Source organism: Suillus discolor, assembly GCF_016758755.1.
Source record: "Suillus discolor strain FC423 chromosome Unknown F5147scaffold_45, whole genome shotgun sequence".
NCBI classification, from domain to species: Eukaryota; Fungi; Basidiomycota; class Agaricomycetes; order Boletales; family Suillaceae; genus Suillus; species Suillus discolor.
In genome coordinates, this window is record NW_024541292.1 from 175,133 (window position 1) to 195,072 (window position 19,940).

The following is a 19,940-nucleotide window of genomic DNA, read 5'->3' on the forward strand; positions in this document are numbered from 1 at the left end:
CCTTGCCGTGAAGGTCAGATTCGTCCATAAAGACATACATCCGTGGGAAGTAATACCCGATTGTACGCAAGGTTCCGATGAAGTTCCGAGGACCGAAGGCCGTTTCCTGATCTAGTCACTTTTGTTCTGATATGTCTACTTCAAACACATTCCTGTCTTTCTCTCATTCCACGCTCCTTTCACATTCTGTCTCGCCTGTCTCTCCCGGAGTGTTACCGCCGTACCCAGGCTATCTCCAGAGTCATTTCACCTTTTGACATGGATGCTTGCCTCAATGCGGGGTTTTCAGGTGTAATCTACTGACAGCATCAAGTCTTCAGACCTTTCCAGACATTTTGGAACTAACGTTGGAATTTTAAGAAAAGATGTACGATCAGGCTACGGTTTTTGTATCTTATCTCCAAATTTCAACAAGCCTGGAACCTGGAGACTCTGCGAGTCGGAGATGATCGATGACCACCGACTACACCGCCAGTATCTTTTTTTATCGTCCGCAAGATGGTTGCTTCCGTAGGACGGTTGGGCGGTTCGTATTCGTTCTTTTAGTTTATTTGTCAGTCATACTTACTATAAAACGTAGGACTAGCCTACATGGTAAAGCTCGCTGCGTTGACTCCTACTCGTTCTTTCCTCGCTCTTTTTCCACACAAATCGTCACCATAGTGTCAGCTACTTCTAGGATGTTTTCGGGGGCCCTCGTGATTGAAGCCGTTGTGTTGAGAAAGGAATGGACAACGCGTATTCATCCAATTCAGCAGACGATCAATTTCGCTTTTAGCAAAATTGTTCATGTGCTAAGTTGGCAGTTACATAACTCATTATAAGTAACTCGATTGACCAGAATTTGAATTACTTTTGACCGTATACATCAAGTTTAGCCCTGACAACGTCTACTAAGTAAAGTGCCACATCGAAATTGCGAATACCAATGTTGGTGGGAGGTGGACTCGTTGATGCTCACAAATCATTATGGGGGAGGTTCACGTTCTTATGTTGAAAGAGTTCGCCACCATACATGCATATCAGTATCGAGGATCATGAATATTGAAATTAGATATTCGGAACGAATACAAGTGCTTTACTTTTCAACGCCATCTGCAGAGACGTCCACTGCAGAAAGACACTGAGGTTAGTCACTTTCCTCCTAAGTACAGCTGTCGTTCGGATTCGTCGCCATCACAAAGTCCGAATCAATGAGCTGTTCTGCTCTAATATTCCAGCCAAACCTCCAAGGTGTGCTTATAAAGTGGCCGCACCACTAAGGATGGCGCATGTAACGCTACATCCATAATAATTGATGTTACTCTACGTACAATGATATATTCTAAGTTGTCTTTGCAGAGCTAGTGAGAGTACATCCACCATGCGCATAGACATTCCGTGACTGGCGTGGCCGTGGTATATCATCATGGTGATACTTTCCATCGTCCGGTGAGCTGGTTAGCGCGGAGAACAAGCAGGTCCCTGAGCATTTGTAGCGAGTCCTTGACAACATTCAGTTTGCTCCCCGCCACCTCATGCCATTGTACAGGAACTTCTGCAACAGGTATACCCAGCTGCTTCGCAAGCAGGAGTAGCTCAACGTCGAAGATCCAAGTGGCAAGATGTTGTGCAGGGAAAATCTGCTGTGCAGCGCGGCGTGAGAATAGTTTGAATCCGCACTGCGTGTCACGAATATGCCCCACGCCCACTATGCGTAGGATAGTGTGCAAGCCATACATGAGGATGTTACGGAGTACAGAGCGCTAACGGAGAGCGATGTAAGAAGTCAGTCGTGTCACACCGGAGAAAAGGCGCACCTTGACCACAGCTTCGGTCTTGACGAGGTGCGCTCGACTGCCGACGACCACCGTCGGCTCGTTCTTCGGCCCAAGTTCGTCCATCTTCTTCCACAGTAGCTCTAAGTCTTCAAAGCGACTTGCACCGTCCGCATCCACCATTAACAGCCTGTTTCCGCGTGCGTGTAGCATCCCATGGCGTACCGCACCGCCCTTGCCAAGGTTCTTTTCAAGGGTGACAACCCGAATATCGCTATTGAGGTGTTGCTGTGCCAATTTTAACGCAAGTGCGGACGTGTCATCTTTTGAACCGTCGTCGATGATGATGAGCTCGTATGTGCGTGTCTGGCGGATGGAAGTGGAGTTAAGGTGATCAAGTGTCGTTTCGAGCATGGACGGGAGACGGGATGTCTCGTTGTACGCGGGAATGATGACGCTGAGATCAATGGAGGCTGCATCGGCGAGAGATGGAAGGCTGAGAGGATCTTTGAGGGACTTTCGTGAGCGGTATGTCTTTTCCGAGAGTCGGGTTATTATTGGGGGAGGCGAAAGCAAGATGAGAGCTAGATAGAGCTAGTGATGATTAGCGAAATTGTTAAAGCGGATTGATATGGAGAAGATGGTCAGGCAAGAGGGAAATGATTCCCTGACCCAGGATTTGTCGTCCTCGCCACGGCGCAACGTCTCTCGAGACGGCCCGTGGCTCGAAGAACAAGGATGAAATGGGTGCTCATCATACAAAAACGAAAGACCAGACATTGACGTTGAAATTATCACTCACGCAAGGTAACGATATGGCCAGAGCAGTTAACAAATAACCAAGGACAGATTGGTCCATTTTTGAAGACTCCTTCAAGGAACCATACGGTAAATTGAAGCCAATTGAGATGAAGTTTGTCACGCAATGTATCATGTCACACAACATTACTTGACTCTGAAGGACCGCAAGTCCGCAACGTCAGACACACCCCGTATACTTCCCGCCGCTGCCGCAAACCCAGAACTTCGATAGCTTGGGGGCGTTCATGGAAGCAACGAGGAAATATGGTATCATGATGGAAGCACCGACTTTGAAACAGGCGATCGTTCTGAAAGGCTAGCGCAACTCGGAGCTAGCCACTCGCCGAGAGTTCGTTCGAAGCCCATCAAGACAGTCATCTACAAGCGACTGTCTATCCCACCCGCACCGCCTCAGTCATCTGACCGACCTCCCACACCGTCGGTCTCAACTCCTGCTGCTCTAAAATCAGCTGCCTCTCCTTCTGCTCGTCCCTCACCGCTAGTACAGCCACCATCCACAGAGGAACATCGGCCGTTTATCATGGCTTCTCTGTTCATGTCGAAGTACTGCGGCACCCTTTCCCAAGTTTGCATTTTTCCATCGCCACTCTTACCCATCAGGTCTGCAGATCAGATTTATCGCACGTGTCTGGGCGTACTTTTATCTACTACATGGCAGTTGGGCTTACGTTGTGATCGCTGAGGTTCATGAAACCGCAGCAAACGTGGGGTTGACCATCATCATGGTGACCACGCTCTTTGTTAACTCCGAGTCGGAAGTTTTGACTCGGAGTGCTGTGGGCTTCAGACTAGGTGAACTATGCAGTTTCTACTGTCACTTAGGAGGAAGAAGACGGACAGAGTACATGGAGCTACGGAATTTGGTGGCCTCATTCTTGATCTTCTAAAAGAGTGTCTTGGGTTTATGACTCAGGTTCCGTGCGAGGGCTTCTCTCCGGAACGAGTGCCTGCACTCCCCATGTTGTCTCAGCCCTGTTCAGGGATGGAATTAAGAGACTCAGGGACTCATTTCGCACCCGCAGGTGATCTCTCCATCTCTTCTACCGGACGTTTCCGCAAAACTTACAATCTCATTATGCAGATGCCCGCTGGACTCCCACCAGCGCTGGGATACACGTTCTTCCGCGAACATCTAGTAGCGTTCCCTGCATCCAGCAGTTTGATTCACAGAATAGCAGGTATTACAGCAAACTTAGATAACATCGCCGGCAATGTGTTGGTGGTGGAACATGCCCGAGGGCGGAGTCTACTAGTTCGGACCAGGTTCAAGAATCCTGCAAGTCCTTGAACCGTGGACCGGACCAATCCTTCTATTTCCTGAACTTTGAACCGGCCTTTTGGTCAGGTTCAACGAAACGGTTTAGGTTCGAACCGCGGTTTAGAACTGGACCCGGCCACCACTATTGCTTAATCATCTCAAATTGGCGTTATCTTAACCTGTACTAAACGTTGTGTCTTGTATCAGAATCTTCCATCTTGCCAAGATTTTACTCCAGTTCTTCACAGCAGGAAGACAGGTGGCAGCCATATCGATTTCCTGGCGTCTTTATACCACGTGGTGTCAGTCATAATTAGCCTCCCCGCTCAAGACTATCGGAGTAAGCCGACGGCACGAAACTGCGAGTTGTTGCTGACGTAAAAGATTCCTGGGCACACCGGGCAGGAACCAGTTGTTAATCCCGATCACATGTAGGCTCGGGACCAGCCTGGCTTATATAACCACGGACAAGTCGAGTGGCGTAGCCAGGCTGGTCGATCTCGGAGAGATTTGGCAGGCGAAGCATGGAGTTTCAATTTAGCAGGTGCCGGTCGTGCCGGTCGAAGTAATAGTGCTACATAGTTACTAGGGGTTTGCTGTGCGAACTTATGACCTTGCTCTGGAGAATTTTTAATTCGTGGGAATCGGCCTTGTTGACCTCTTCCAACACTCGTCGTTTTCGGACCCCAAAATCTGCGTGACGGCAGTCCTAAGTCTGCTTGTTTTTTGTTTTCACTGCGATAAGTCATTTTTTTTCAGCCAATTAATAGGTTGGCCTTTAGCATATTCGATGTCGTCTTCAGCTTGGTCCTAATATTGCCTTTTGAGCATGTTCGATAAGCCGATTAAAACATTGTAACAGCACACAAAATGTACGAAAGTTCAACAAATCCAAATAGACCAATGCGGCTTCACGCGCTCTACCATCCTCACTATATCACCCCGTGATTTTTGCATCTGCTGAAATGTTTTGTATTCCAGATCCGGGCACCATGCGATTGCTCTTGCACTCGAACATAACTGGGAGGCTCTTCATCGCGTGACACTCTTTGAAGTTTGACTCCCAACTTCAACTACATACGCACGAAATGGCAACCGAAAGAGATCCGTTGATCTCAAATGGAACACAAGATCATCGTCTGCCTGGCCCTCGAGACATTTCAAGGTCGACGCGTTACGAAATTTTGGTTGGTCTGTGGTCTAGGTGCCCAACCTACAATTAGATCCAAAGTCGGCGAGTGGTTCATCGACCGTTCGAAATACATCCCTCTTCGACGCTGTACTTCAGGTATCCGAGTTATAGTATTCAGCGCTTACTCTTCCGGGCGAGCAGAATCGAAGCACTCGAGTGCTACCGATCGTCCATATCCTCTCTCTTGTTCTCGTTCTCCTCCTTGTCTTCTTCCCTTCTCCTGCTCTCGTCCATCGTCCGTATTCGTCTGAGCCACATCAGCAGTTGCTGACGTGTGCTGGGCGTTTGCGCATGGTGTTCATGGTTTTGGGAACAGCATGGTGGAGCTCAGACATCGATTACACGGCCGCGGCTTGCATGGGCCTAAGCCCCGGCTTTGGGCCGGCTTGGGCTCACGGCTCAGGCTTGAAATCTAGCGAACCTAAACCCCCCCCCCAAGCCGAGCCTAAGCCGGGCCGGAACATCACTAATTTAAAATTGTATCATGACATCGAGATCGAGCTCAGAGTTTGACTGTATTTCATCGAGACCAAGTTCTGAGTAGCTAATTGGATACTTTATGAAGTAGTTTTGTGTATTCATATTGATGCAGTTCTATTATTTTTGATTATTGCACAGCATGATGTTCATGTCAGGTGACTGACAGATTATCTGCCATCCGACATGACCTTGCTCCGCAAGGTAACTGTCGACTATCAATCACTCAGAAACTTTCGTTCGCGCACTGCTGCATAGAGTACCACATTTTTCTCGCTTTTGCGCTGCATCACTAAAATTGAAATAGGATACTTCAAATGATACCATTTGCTCCATATTATACTCCCCCACTGCAGTATGCCCTGCCGCCTGAACCTTTAGCATGGACAGTGGACCCTCGCAGCCTCAGCAACTCTCATGTACACTCCAGAGTGTCTTGTCATGAGGAGTGTCATGATTGATTGCGATTGAACGAACCCCATGCTCCTCGAATTCCTTGACCTGTAATCCAGAAGCGCAAATTTCACGCGATGAGAGTGATATTCAAATATTCAGCGTACATGATCTTTTTAAAGCAATTTTAAAGGTGTAACTGTGATAGCCATCTTGTCGGGGGAGAGAAGCAAAGGTAAAGCAAAACAGTATAGTGTCTGCCACACAATGTCTAGATGTACGACGACACTCGGCACAACCGGCACCTGCTAGAATTTGAACTCCATGCTTCACCTGCCAAATTTCTCCGAGATCGACCAGTCTGACTACGTCAAAAATTCCCCACTCTCATGTGACGTACGTCAGACTGGTCACGAGTCTAGATCACATGCCCGATCATACCAAAGTACAGACCTGAGAGTGTGGCACTGGAGTACAGTCAGCGAGGCCGTCAATATCTGCGTCATTGTGCCCCATTACGCTTCCTCCAGTCTAAATATGCTACCTCTCCGTGCTCAGGGTAGTCGACCCGCATTTTCCGCGAACCTCGGCGATCACCTAGTGTATAATTGCGGCTGTACGCTGGCCTGGTGAGCTTTTCGCAATTCACTTCTGTATGCCACTTCCTAGTAATTATCCCACCACCACTCCGTTGTCTAGCACCACGAGTCACAGGTTGTTAGTTTTCAATACGAAAGTCACTTACGTGTTACCTTTTGCGTCTGTACCTCCGAGTTAGACCTGATTCTCATTCATAATTTCATGACCCTTTCAATGTGTCCCGGGGGGCATCGCATCTTATATTAAGTTCAGCCTCATCGGATTCTTGCGCGCGAGACGAATATTGTCGGAATGAAATCCTACGAAGGCTTGAGGCGTCGACACGGCGCTTGTTAAGTTCTCAGAAAGTACTATCATAGGTATGGAGATTACTTGAACATGATGGAGAACTCAAGCTAACACTTCTGACGAGTCTCCGCCGTGTCTAATTTGTCTCATATAATGCTTACGCATGATAGGTTAGATTGTGTGGACATGAGCGAGGTCAAAGTTACCGTAAAGGAAGCTCTGAGATGCTGGCAATCCATGACAAGGCTGAGGCTGTACTGATTGATTTCATTCGGATAGACAATATCGAGATCGGTCTCGCGAGAATCCCATGAGGCTGACTGAGCGGGGTGACACATTGAAAGGGGTCATGACAGACGCCATGTTCTACACTACCACTTGTCATTCCGCGCAAGTCAGTCCTTCTCCAAGTTCCGACTACAGGATCTGACTCATAAATTACAGGCGTCGACCCAGTGCCATTTACAGGACTATTCGGGGATCGTCAGTAAGTGAATGTATCGCCACCTCTATCTCATTTTGACAAATACTTCCGTAGTCCTCACCGTCGGATCTTTTGTACCATACCTTTACTACGGATTCTACTGTGAACCAGCCTTGTAAGCCTGTTATCTATGTTCCATCGCACTAGTTGGCGCAGGTCGGTGTTGTTCATTGATACCAGTCCATTAGCAAGTCATTTACCAATATACGTTTTAAGGAGCAGCATATATCGTTCTCAACCCTGAATATGCAAAACCAACACATCAAGGTGCACGTACCGGTGTTTTCATTGGTCTTGGATTGTCCGCTGTGGTCCCAGTTGCTCGTTTATTGGTATCGCATGGGGCATCAAAGCTATTTTCCGAAATGGCATTTGGTTGGCTGCTCGCATCAGGTGGACTATGCATTACGGGCGCATTGATTTAGTGCGTAGGGCCTCGCCGATTTCCCACTTTCCACACATATGTCTGACATTACGATTAATCCCCGCGCAGTGCCAATCGCATGCCGGAACATCTGGCCCCAGGGAAATTCGACTTACTCTTCACATCACATCAAATATTTCACCCCTGTGTGGTTCTGGCCGCTCTGGCTCACGGGATGTGTGTATTGACTGCCTTCGATCATTGACATTCTGGCTTAAACAGATGAAGATTGTGACATGCTGGTGTTGCGTCGCTGCGTCGTGAGTATTATGCTGTGGTTGGACAGCCCTGGGAAAATATTTTGTCGAACATGCCCGAATTCACCTGTACAGCAGGGTTCACGGCTCCGGCGGAGTCGTTAGCGCGGAAACAAAATGCACGTTGCAGGGTGTATCCGTAAGCCTAATGGAAGTTTGGTCATCCTTATTTCAATCGACAGATTGAATGGTCTTGATTGTTTGCCTTCGGTGACCGTGCACTGTATGCGTGTGGTTATGAAGGTGACGTGTATGTTAGATGATAGATGGATTTTGCACTACTAGTAGTGAATGGGATCGAGGCTCTGATCCACCAGCGTCCAATGGACGATGATGAATAGATGTAAAGATGCCTTGCCACACCAAGACCTCGAGGCTTTGTCCGAGTTCTATTTTTTAGGTATTAGAGAGTGCCACGATGCAGGGCCGGATGTACCAACTCTGGCGACCAATGAAGTGCAGCACGAAGTACGTTAGGCTACACTGCGGTGCGTCGTGATTGTCTCCGACACAAGATAGCACATATGAGCCATGAGACAATTACGTATTTACCGCGTTTGAGGAATCGAAGCTAAAAAATTAAAGATCTGATCATCGCCGAAAGGCACTTATGCGTGCATACCGTATAGGCGAGGCCGCATATTGGGATCTTGTACACCACGGTGTAATGACCCATGGACTTGAGTTAGTTTAAATATGTGGCACGTCCCTATCTTTTTATCACACCAACCTCATCTCTCTACAATGGCAACAGTTACTCAGGAGTCCGAAGCACCCCTACCTTGTGTTTCAACTGAGTCTGATGCCAATGGAACTCCCCTGCCGAATCAACTGCTGGATGCAAACAAACGCATCACCATCTTTCAGAACAATGTTATTGCAGAGGGTGTAACCATCAACATATCCTCGAGTCACTGCGACGGTTCCAGTGAGTTCTTCATATATATAACTTACCATTTATGCTCACCTTTCAAACAAGCTGTGACCAAGCTGGAATACGTCGCTGGCGTTGCTGGAACTACTGAGCCTACGTCCTCGCAGCCTCCGTTAGCCAGACAGTTGGTACCAGTGGAATACAGTCGCGAAAGTGTCATATTCAACGGCAACACTTTTGGCCAGTACGTTATGATCAACATAGGATCCCACAATTGCACAGGAGCTGGTGGGTCCTTTACTTCTGACCAAAATCCAAGAGCTTAAGAATCCTTTATCACTCACCAGTCAAGCAAACTGCTCTTCCTAAGACCTCAAACCAAGTACGACATTTTTGCGAAGCAAGGAAACCCTTTCGAGTCGTTACTTAGTTAAAGTCCTGTGTGGTCATTCATGATCCTATGTTGGACATTGTATTTTGCATCTGATTTTAGTCCTGCGCTGTCGTTCATGGCCCCATGTTGGGCGTTGTCATGTACTTACTTGATACTCACTCTGCATATCTACCAAATCTTCCGCTGCTTTCGAGGCAAAGATGCACGTACAGCGGGATCTGTTAGATGCGGGAAGAGCGTACATGCAAGGAAAATCGGAGTGTATTTGAATCTAAAAGACACATCCAGTCAGCACTCACTCTGTGCACGAAAAAACGAAACAGAATGAAACCCACCCAGCACCCGTTCCTGAGTCACCAAACACCAGCGTCCGCGCGTGCATCTTCTGGAGCTTTTCTAGATTCTCGGGGTCGATTTTTGTTTTCCCGTTCAGAGGGATATTGTCGAAGGAACACCAGCGTCGCTTGCGGCTGTCTGTGACATCAGCGAACAAGTGTGTGCATGGTGGTGGCGAGGCCAATGTTGCAGGAGCAAGGGCCAAAGCCGCATGACGTGACCCACATTTTTGCAATCGTTGTGACCTGTTGCGGCGCCCAAGCCCAGGACCGCACGCAGAGCCCTTCTGTAAGATAATCTTAACCAGTACCAGAAACAGATGGTAGAAAATTGTACGAAAGAGAAAGACAAGAGGAAAGGGAAAAACACACCCACTTCAACGACCTCACCAAAAGCGATCTCTCAACTGTAGGATCTCTCCCGGACCCGGACGTTCACTCAACCGTTGATCAGTAGACAAGCGTTCTCTCTGCTCCCTATCCCTATCTATGTCCCGGTGCCTCTCTCTCTCAGGACCAGGAAGCCTCAGATACACACGCTCCCTGTCCACTCTCTGACTTTGCATATGTTCCCTATCCCTATCCCATTCATGCAGATGCGGAGGAGGCAACGCCTGGAACTGCCCTTGGACAGGTAACATCCCCCCACAACCCTGCTGGATATGAGAATTATGTGGTGGTGGTGGTGGTGGTATATGCACATGCCCATGACTTGATGGGTGTCCATGAGTATTATGTGCGTGAGGCGATAGGTGGGTGTGGGTGTGGGTGTTTGCCAGTGCATAGGGGGTCAGGAGAGTCGAGATGCAAGATGGCTGCTAGGTCCTGGCCCCGGTCCAGAATTAAGGTTAGGTCCTACCCTCTATCGTTCCCCTACGCTGGGTTTATCTGGCTGCATCTCTCCTGGGCGTTCCCTTTCTCGATCTCTGTCACGATCCCATTGCTGCTGCTGCTGCAAACGCAACCTCTCCGCTCTCTCACACAATACTTCTCGGTCCCTGTGGATCGTCATCTCGCGCTCGCAGTCTAGAGGGGGAGCGATGGCATGGAAGCGTTCTCTTTCGCATTTGCGCTCTCTTTCCCTCTCCCTATCACGCTCTAGCCGCAGCACATGCGTGTGCAGATGGGGATGGATAGGACCAAGGTGGAGCTGCAGGATGCTGGGGCCTGCGGGGATGGGACCACGCTCGGAGGGAGGGCGAGGGCGGTCTAAGCGTTCCATAGGGTGAGCGTGTGGGTCGCGTCTATCTTTGGTGAGAGGTTCACGTCTGTCCATGGGTAGATCGCGTCTGTCTATTGGTGGATCACGTCTATCCAAACTTAAAGGTTCTCTTCTCTCCATGCCCATCTCCCACCTCTCCATCTCAGGTTCGCTCTCTCGAGCAGCCGCGCAAGTGCGGACGTGTTATCTTTTGAATCGTCGTCAATGATGATGAGCTCGTATGTACGTGCCTGGCGGATGGAAGTGGAGTTAAGGTGATCAAGTGTCGTTTCGAGCATGGACCGGAGACGGGATGTCTTGTTGTACGCGGGAATGATGACGCTGAGATCAATGGAGGCTGCATTGGCGAGAGATGGAAGGCTGAGAGGGTCTTTGAGGGATTTTCGTGAGCGGTATGTCTTTTCCAAGGGTCGGGCAAGATGAGAGCTAGATAGAGCTAGTGATGATTAGCAAAGATGGTATGGAGAAGATGGTCAGGTAAGAGGGAAATGATTCCCTGACCCAGGATTTGTCGTCCTCACTGCGGCGCAACGTCTGTCGAGATAGTCCGTGGCTCAAAGAACAATGATGAAATGGGTGCTCATCATACAAAAACGAAAGACCAGATGTTGGTATTGAAATTATCACTCACACAGGGTAATGAGATGGCTAGAGCAATGAGCGAATAAACAGATTGGTCCATTTTAAAGACTTATTACCGGAACCATACAGTAAATTGAAGCGAGAAATACTTTGTCAATTGAGACTCTGGGTCACTGAGAATATTCGGAAATGTTATCGTGCCCTTCCCGGTGACTAGTAACATAAATCCAACTGCTATGCAGTAGATAAAAGTCCACAGACTGGTCTTGCTTCCTTCGCACCTAGATAATTTGTTGGGGGCACACTGCACGCCCTCCATCAATGAAATTAATAACATGACCACAACATTGAGGAAACCTTGGCTGGAAAGTAACTTGCATGAAGAAACATGACCAGGTCTATTCCATTATACCAGTGGACAGCACCTTGAGGACAAACCCTGACATTCAACGACATGGTTACCACCCACTCGGTTACCATATTTAAGGTAGGCAACCGTGGTGATTGTCACTTTATGATAGGCCTGCTGCGCACTCATTCACAACACATTTAATAATGGGAGTCTCATGATGGATTCAAAAGAGCCGCTTCAAGTTGGACGGTTCCAGAATTGGAGATAGAGCACTGCAATGTCACACACTAAGGGGGGCAAATGCCGTGCATATGCATCATCCATGGACCACGGGGGATGTGCTGTTAGTATATCTTGAATATATATATATACTGTCACTTGCCGCATCTCAGATCAACCTTCAATGTTGCAAATTTACACTGGATAATTATTGAAGATGAGTTCTGATTGGCTGTCATTGATGTCATCATTGACCAGACAGATCCGTAAATTATTAATTAGTATTCGGCGGCGTCTGTGTATCATTGAAACAAGTTAAAAGGCGCACTCTATCCTGCTTTTACCAGCACCCACCCCCAAACTCTACAATGGATTCTTCTACTAAAACATACTCACCTCGTGCTTCAACAGAGTTATATCTGCCTCTTGCTATTGTCCCATTGCAAGATGCTATTGCAATGCCAGCGTCACCCAGTCATGGCTCCATGACTGATGGCATTCCACTGCCAAGTGTCAAACAGCCATCCCCGAACCCACCAAGCAACTGTATCATAATCATACAGAACAACTATATTGCGGAGGGGGGAACCATCAATATATACTCAAGTCACTACAATGGTTCCAGTGAGTTCTTTGTATTTTTGACTGACAAGACCCACTTCACGATGTAAACAGCTACCACCAAGTTAGAATGTGTTACCACAATTGCAGAGCCTACGCCCTTCAAGCCTCGATCAGAAATGCAGGCAGAACCCGCAGAGCACAGTCATGAAAGCATAGTATTGAGCAGCAACATGTTTGGCGAGTGTGTCATGATAAACGTAGGATCGCCAAATTGCACTGGAGCTGGTAGGTCTTTTAGTTCATTCAAAAGAGACTTGGCTTACAGTTGATTGGCATCAGTTAAACAAATTGTTCTTGTGTCTTAAATTGACCTCGACGTCTAGCAGAATGGAGTAAGGGTTGATGTTGAATGTACTATTTTGCGCCCACCTGTATGCCTATGTAAAGATATCGACCAACATTTATTTCTAAAAAATCTGGATGCGCGTATGCGCCTGAGCTTGGTGCTCGTAGCCATTTCGCTACCCGCCTCCCAAAGGTAATAATGAGCTTGCCATAAAGAAAAAAACCACGGGAAGGGTGCCAATTGTATAGTGTTCAATTAAGGTTCAAAAAAAGAACAGGCGGTTCCTCGGAGTGTTCCGTGTTTCCTGTAGAAAAGCATTTGGATGAATACTGGAAGAACATGCAGCTGCATGACATCTATCATCGTGCATGATACAGAACCCTTAAAGGGGATGATTACTTCTAGAACACAATAGTAAGTTGCTACAGGAATTGGACTCACCAAATAATACCGTGGAACTTGATATGTTCCCGTTCCCCCTCCATACCAGCAACACAAATGAACTGATCGCGACATAGAACTTCTGAAGGCTAGGACACTGCCTTTCCAGAGGTTCATCGCTGCAGTGCCATTTTTAGTGCGAGAGTGGATCGTGTCGGCTTTTGAACATTTGAACAGTCATCAACGCGTCGACAATGAGCTTATATGCGTGCACCCACTGTATGTGGGCAGAGTTGAGGCTCCTGGGCATTGTCGTGAGTATGGATGAGACATGTGATGTCTTGATGTAGCAGGAACAAGGACACTATGTCGATGGAGGCTGCATCGGCGAGCATTGAGCTGGACCACAATTGCCCTAGACTCATTCTATGAGCGCCCGTAACCAGTGCAAGTTGATTCAGAAATAATAGATTTTACAGAGCGAAATCAATATTATGTAAGCCATATAGCGTCAGCGCCGCCATTCCAACCATCTATCCAGCGGATCTGCAGTCACTTTTCAAATTCGTTTGATTTCCAATATGTCAAGACCTGCAACATTTGTCCATTGCCCACTACCCAGAACTCGAGATTTCCTGCCCTGCGAAAAGGTCCTACTCGTGTACTTCTCTCTGACCATGAGGTCAATCAACTATGTACGGTCCGCCTTTGAAGCTCCCGTTTCAATGCTTGATGTTGTCAATCATCGAGCTGTGATGTCTTTCTCTTTCCTGCGCGCTGTTAAGTGTTGTTGCTGTTGTATCTTACACTGCTTAATCATAGGCTCTCATTCTGTTCTTCTGTGTGCATTTGCTTATCCTTTCCTCCAGTGTGCGATGTTTGTCTGCAAAGTCCCGTGCTACGTCGTATGCGCGCATGCTTGATGAGCGTTGTCTATCACATGCAGTTGCCCATACCACCTCAGATCACCCCATTACTATGATGCACCTTATTACCCTGAATATCATGCATTGTGCTTCGAATCCCCTGAAAACTGATGTTCTTGGATTTTCTTCCATTAACCGTGGCCGTTGTTTTTCGTGCACTGGACTGTTTGCAGATTGTATGTGGTTAGATGGCGAGTCGATTGTGATGGCTCGCAACGGTGTGTCCGTGTCATCATCTCTTATTGTCTTTCAGGCGTCCAACTATACCCACTGCGCTGCGCCACAACAGTCAACTTCTGACCTGATGGAGTTCTAGAGAGTGGAAGCGCGCAGATAAGATCTAACAGGTGAGTCTCGTCTCAGTATCTTGGTCAGAACTCTATATTGATGATGTATGTACCTAACAGGTGAGTCTCCTATGTCATCATCAATACATCTACTCGAAGTGTAAAGTAAAGCTAACTCACGTCTCAGTATCTTGGTCAGAACTGAGACACTTGGGTGGCTGGCTGCTGCCTTTTATACGGTAAGTGTTTTTCTAAACGATATTAAAACAAAACATTGATACTTGGAAGGTTTTGGCCCCGATGTCACATCTCTCGTCCCTGTGCCTCTTTTGCCCTTGCGCTCGGACCACTCACTCGTCATCTTGTTCCTCGGCTTCGGTCTCATCGGCAACATTTGACTCGGAGGATTCGGACTTCAACACTCCCCCTTGAGCGCAAGCCAGTCCCATTAGGGCCCTGAGCTTTTGCAAACGGGGGCATGGGAGGGCCTTGGTAAAGGCATTGGCCACGTTGTCGTCAGTGGGACAATAGAGAATGTTAAACGTGCTGTCTTTGACGTACGAACGTACGAAGTGGTACCTCAAATAGATATGCTTGGTGCGTGACTGGAACTTCTTGTTCGACACTAATGCGATGGCTGCCTGGTTGTTGCAGAATATTGGAATGGGGAGTGTGGGGGGCTCGTAGAGCTCAGTGATGAGGAGTTTCAGATAGAGCAGCTCACGGACGACGCTGGTAAGTGCTATGTACTCAGCTTCTGTGGTAGATAGTGCGATTAATGGTTGTTTTTGTGCACTCCAGGCGATGGGACCTCCGTTCAACATCATGATGTAATCGGACATCGAGTGCCTGTGCAGTTGGGAGGCCCAATCCACATCGACAAATGCCTCCAGTCCTGCATCTGTGGAGCCCAAGGTAAGCTCGTATCCATCAGTGGCCTTCAGGTAATGTAGGGCGCGTTTAGCTGCCTCCCAATGGGCTCTCCCCGGACTTCGCATGAACTGCGACAACATCGCGATAGCGAAAGCTATGTCCGGACGCGTGCTCGTCGCCGTGTACATCAATAACCCAATGGCACACTGATACAGTACGTCCTTCATGGCCTCTAGTTCTGTGTGTGTGGATGGGGACTGATCTGTGGATAGAGTGATGGCTGACTCCATGGGGGTGTGCACGGACTTCGCGTCGCCCAGTCGGAAATGTTCAACTATGGTGGCCACGTAGGCTTTCTGCGACAAGGTCAAGGTACGTGATGCTCTGTCTCGTGTTACCTTCAATCCCAAGAGCCATTTCAGTTCCCCCAAGTCGGATATTTCAAAATATTGCTGGAGCTGGTCTTTGAAGCAGGTGATGTGGGAAAGGTGGTTCGTGGTTACGGCCATGTCGTCGACGGAGACCGTGATGACCATCTTCTCATCAGAGGTATGCTTGAAATAGACCGCCTGATTGACCATTGACCTTCTGAACCCTAGCTCCCTGAACACTCCTGCTAATTCCTCCGCCCACTCGTATCCTGCCTGCTTGAGTCCCGGTAAGCTTCTTTTCAGCCTCAACACCTTTCCACATTGATCCTCCCTCAAGTATCCAGGTGGTGCATGCATGTAAATCTCTTCTTGGATGCTGGCGTAAAGGTAAGCACTCTTGATATTGACTTGGTGGATTTCCCAGTCTTGCTGAGCCGCCATTGCTAGGACCGTCCAGATCGTGCTCATATTGGCAGTGGGGGCAAAGGTGTCGAAGTAGTTGACACCGTACTTTTGCCTCTGGCCATTCGTGACAAGCCGGGCCCGGAGCTTCAATCTCTCTCCGTCAGGTCTACGTTTCATCGCCAAAACATAATGGCACGGTATGACATTGGCGCCTTTAGGTGGGTCAATGACTTCCCACGTACCTAACTTCTCGAGCTGACTGATTTTGTAATCCAGCGCTTCTTGCCACTCCACCGCATCAGGACCATTTAGAGCTTGCTGAAGGGTGGGTTCCGGCTCTGCCGCAGCCAAAGCTAGGTGAATGTGCACCTCCTCATCTAGGAGGTCTAATGCTGATGCCTCTAACAGGCTATCTAATGCTAGGGACACGGTCTCCCCCTCATTGAGGGCCGCATAGTATCCAGGGGGTGGCCTAGTGCGAGTCGTCCTTGGAGCTGGTGGGGTTATAGGGCGTTGAGGTTGGATTCTGGCTGGGGTTGCTGGTGGAAGGATGGACTGAACGACAGGTACATTGTTAGTATTGCCGCTATTATATTCGTCGTGCCGCATGACGATGGACTCCCCCTTGTTCAGGGCATCCTCTGCCACTGTCACCTCACTCGGCACAAAGGTGACGTTGCGCTCGATGGAAATCCATCCCTTACCCGGCCAATACACCCGGTAAGCCTTACTCTGGGTGTCCATCCCCACAAAGATCGCTTCCTCCGCCTTGGCCTCCAACTTTCCAGCATCCTCAAGATGCACAAAGATTCTGGCACCGAATTCTCACGCATGGGAGAGGTTGGGCTTGGTCTTGATGACCAGCTCAAATGGTGTCACACCCAGTGCCGCCCTAGATGGTAGGCAATTTTTCAGCCAGGTGGCATAATTAACTGCCTCTGCCCACAGGTTCTTGGGGAGGTCCTTCGCCAGCAACATGGCTCTGGCGTGCTCGACGAGGGTGCAGTTCAGGCACTCGGCCACTCCATTCTGCTGAGGTGAGTCATGCACTGTGAGTTGTCTTTCGATGCCGCGCTCACGCAAGTACTCGTCGAATTCAGCACTTAGGTACTCTCCTCTGCGATCAGATCTGACCTTGCGGAGCTGGATGCCTGGATTTTGGTGTGTGAGCCAGGCCTCATAGGCCTTGAAGGTGGTGAGTGCCTCGCTCTTCAGCTTCAAGAACTGAATTTTGGTCTGACATGTGCAGTCATCGGTGAAGGTGATGTAGTACCAGCATCCGCCCAAGCTGGTGGTTTGTGCGGGGCCCCATAGGTCCGTATGGACCAACTCTCCATAGGTGCGTGCTCTGTTGTGGCTCTCGTTGGGGAATGGCTTCCACGCTGACTTTGCTTTGACACATGTGTCGCAGAACTCCGGCTTGGAGTCCTTGTCCAGGGCAACACCCACGACAAGGCCTTTGTTTACGGCCTCGACCACTGCAGGCTGGGAGACGTGGCCCAGCACCCGGTGCAACTCACTCACAGTAAGCTTTGTTTTGGCAACGTTCGCATGGTGCTGACTCGTCTTTCCCACCGCTATGCTGTATAGACCTTCCACTTGCGGAATTTCCGCAATGACTCGGTGTTTCAGTCCCTGGGACAAGACCTTACACATGCGCTGTAGAGACTCATGCCTCTCATTGTGCAATATTGCAGTTTTCACTGGGGAGTACATGGCACGAACTTGTAGCATCACTCTGTGTGCTACCTGCAGCTATCTCTATATGAGGCGCAGCTTTCCCGCACAACGCGCGCCATGCGCGCGTACCTTTCCCGCGCTTCACGATGTATATGTGCGCGCGCTTTCCCGCGCTTGAGCGCCCTATAGCGCCAGCCATCCGGAAGCATCCATCCACTGTCCACCAAGTTCCCTAGTGCGTATATTTCCATTTCTCACATTTGCTTATCGTTCCATCTTTATTTTTATCATGGACCCTTACTTACATATATCTTTACATACCTTACTCGGTAGCGCTTCGGCTCCGCATGACAGCGCTTAGGCGCCATACTTAAGCGCCAGCAGTACATACTATGACTGACTAACTTACTCTCCCATGAGAACGACAGAGGACTTACTGGTTACTACCCACTATTCACCTAGCAGAACATAGTAGAAATCTATTTGTTTACACCTCGCATCTCTCTTCTCTTGTCTTACATCATATCATCACTTAAGCAAACTCACTCTTACTCTCTCTCATATCTGTATACACGCGCACGCTTTCCCACGCTTCGCGCCATACACGCGCGCATTCCCGCGCCTTGCGCGCACCTGCGCTTTCTCGCGCTTCGCATTGGCCAACCAGTAGCGCTTTCAGCGCATACCTCTAGATCCTTGCTGCACTCACTTCCCCTTTAGGGTCGAACGCACTTGTCGTCTCAAGTATAGCAGACTAGGCAACGCGCGACCTTACAACATTTATAGATACAGTCAGGAGCATTGTTTGTGCCTCGCTGTATCGTTGAACCTTCAGCGCCCCTCGAAGAGGACGGCCATGCCTGCGGCTGCTATGCGATTGGTGGATATGAGGGTGAAGGCCATGGCAGGTGCGTATAATGTGTTTTTGAGTATGACTTTCGTGCATTTCTCACCAAGGGGCAATTCTAGCTCGATGTCTCCTCGACCTATGGCGCTCAGGCTTGAGCCATCGGCCGTGCGGATTTCCTGGGGGGATATTGAGGTGAAATTGGTGAATTTCGCCCGGTCTGGGCAGAAATGCGACATGGCGCCAGAATCGACGATGGCACCACGGTGTTCAATGGGGATTTTCAGGTCCTTGGCGACACTTGCCAAGTCGGACAATACGAACGCGTATTGGTCCTGGGACCTGGACTCTGCTGCCGAGTTCGCTGTCTCCTTCTGTCCCTTTTCACCTTTTCACCTTTGCTGATTCAGGCCTTGGCCCTCTTTTCCCCCTCCAGGTCTCCAACAATCGGTCTTGTAGTGACCTTTTCGGTCGCAATTATAGCAGGTAATGTCTGTGTTTGCCTTGCTCGACATAGCTGACCTTTTCCCCTTGTCTCTAGGCTCCCTCGCACTAAGTGCAGTGCCCGCACTCCCCTTCTTACTGGGGCACTTCTCAGTGAGCTGACGGTGCTCGTATTCCTCCGTAATGATACTGATTAGTTCGTAGGAGGACAAGGGGGTCTTTGTGATCTTGGCGGCCGTGTTAATGGATGACAGGAGAGGGCGATAGGATTCGGGGAGTGAGCCAAGAATGATGGTGTGGAAGTCCGTATTGAGGATTCCTGCACCCATGCCTGCGAGTAGCTCGTGCAAGCGCAGCATCTCGGCGAAGTGGGCTTTGACGTCAGCTCCCTCCTCGCACCTTGTCTCCTGCAAGCGCCGCCATAAATCGATCTGGACCAGTTCAGTCTTGTCTTCGTGGATCTGGCATATCTCCTCCCAGACCTCTGAGGCAGACTTGAACTTCTGGATGCGCAGCAACAGTCGGTCGGTAATCATACTGAAGATTTGCTGCTTAACAAGTGAGTTCTTTTGGTCGTACTCGTCCATTTTCTTATCGCGTTCATTGATCTCCTTTTGAGAGGGAATCGAACCATCCGGTTTTTCTGGTACTCCCGAATCCTTGCCAATGAGGTAGGGTAACGGCTCAACGGCACGGCCATCTGCATATTGCATCAAACCTCGGGCACTTATCGCTGTCAATGTTCTCTCCTTGTAGGTAATCCAATTCGTGCCATCTTCAGCAAGTTTGGGGACGTTGAACACCGAGGACATAGTGCCGGGGAGCATATTATCGGTGGCCATGTCAGGGCTCATAACCTCTAGAGAGCAGAAGCACGCAGATAAGA

The 19,940-nt window shown here is 49.0% G+C and overlaps 7 protein-coding genes across 7 annotated transcripts; 5 read left to right on the forward strand and 2 right to left on the reverse strand.

The window, feature by feature from the left end:
• Nucleotides 1-1,218: 1,218 nt before the first annotated feature.
• Nucleotides 1,219-2,559, reverse strand: F5147DRAFT_838626 (glycosyltransferase family 2 protein). Its single transcript, XM_041444172.1, has 3 exons — nt 2,430-2,559; nt 1,800-2,351; nt 1,219-1,745 (listed from the first exon to the last, which is right to left on the reverse strand). Exons 1-3 carry the CDS (start codon nt 2,535-2,537, stop codon nt 1,407-1,409), a joined length of 999 nt encoding a protein of 332 aa, XP_041290401.1. The 5' UTR covers nt 2,538-2,559; the 3' UTR covers nt 1,219-1,406.
• Nucleotides 2,560-3,277: 718 nt separating this feature from the next.
• Nucleotides 3,278-4,065, forward strand: F5147DRAFT_284110 (uncharacterized protein). The gene has a single exon (XM_041429029.1). The coding sequence runs from the start codon at nt 3,379-3,381 to the stop codon at nt 3,865-3,867; it is 489 nt and encodes a 162-aa protein (XP_041290402.1). The 5' UTR covers nt 3,278-3,378; the 3' UTR covers nt 3,868-4,065.
• Nucleotides 4,066-5,266: 1,201 nt separating this feature from the next.
• F5147DRAFT_706563 (uncharacterized protein) lies at nt 5,267-5,547 on the forward strand. The gene has a single exon (XM_041438003.1). It carries the CDS (start codon nt 5,321-5,323, stop codon nt 5,540-5,542), a length of 222 nt encoding a protein of 73 aa, XP_041290403.1. The 5' UTR covers nt 5,267-5,320; the 3' UTR covers nt 5,543-5,547.
• A 1,473-nt stretch (nt 5,548-7,020) lies between these two features.
• Nucleotides 7,021-8,004, forward strand: F5147DRAFT_706566 (hemolysin-III related-domain-containing protein). Its single transcript, XM_041438004.1, has 5 exons — nt 7,021-7,181; nt 7,232-7,274; nt 7,326-7,373; nt 7,494-7,695; nt 7,765-8,004. Exons 1-5 carry the CDS (start codon nt 7,098-7,100, stop codon nt 7,898-7,900), a joined length of 513 nt encoding a protein of 170 aa, XP_041290404.1. The 5' UTR covers nt 7,021-7,097; the 3' UTR covers nt 7,901-8,004.
• Nucleotides 8,005-8,666: 662 nt separating this feature from the next.
• On the forward strand, nt 8,667-9,617 carry F5147DRAFT_706568 (uncharacterized protein). Its single transcript, XM_041438005.1, has 5 exons — nt 8,667-8,887; nt 8,939-9,111; nt 9,171-9,309; nt 9,369-9,491; nt 9,556-9,617. The coding sequence occupies exons 1-3, from the start codon at nt 8,697-8,699 to the stop codon at nt 9,254-9,256; spliced, it is 450 nt and encodes a 149-aa protein (XP_041290405.1). The 5' UTR covers nt 8,667-8,696; the 3' UTR covers nt 9,257-9,309; nt 9,369-9,491; nt 9,556-9,617.
• Nucleotides 9,389-11,459, reverse strand: F5147DRAFT_776092 (uncharacterized protein; the record flags this gene model as incomplete). Its single annotated transcript, XM_041441807.1, has 7 exons — nt 9,389-9,491; nt 9,556-9,690; nt 9,946-10,370; nt 10,433-10,848; nt 10,911-11,213; nt 11,299-11,311; nt 11,367-11,459. The coding sequence occupies 7 exons, from the start codon at nt 11,457-11,459 to the stop codon at nt 9,389-9,391; spliced, it is 1,488 nt and encodes a 495-aa protein (XP_041290406.1).
• Nucleotides 11,460-12,298: 839 nt separating this feature from the next.
• On the forward strand, nt 12,299-12,878 carry F5147DRAFT_706574 (uncharacterized protein; the record flags this gene model as incomplete). The annotated part of the gene is given in 3 exon segments (XM_041438006.1): nt 12,299-12,554; nt 12,606-12,823; nt 12,834-12,878. The coding sequence occupies 2 exon segments, from the start codon at nt 12,299-12,301 to the stop codon at nt 12,821-12,823; spliced, it is 474 nt and encodes a 157-aa protein (XP_041290407.1). The 3' UTR covers nt 12,834-12,878.
• Between the last annotated feature and the right edge of the window lie 7,062 nt (nt 12,879-19,940).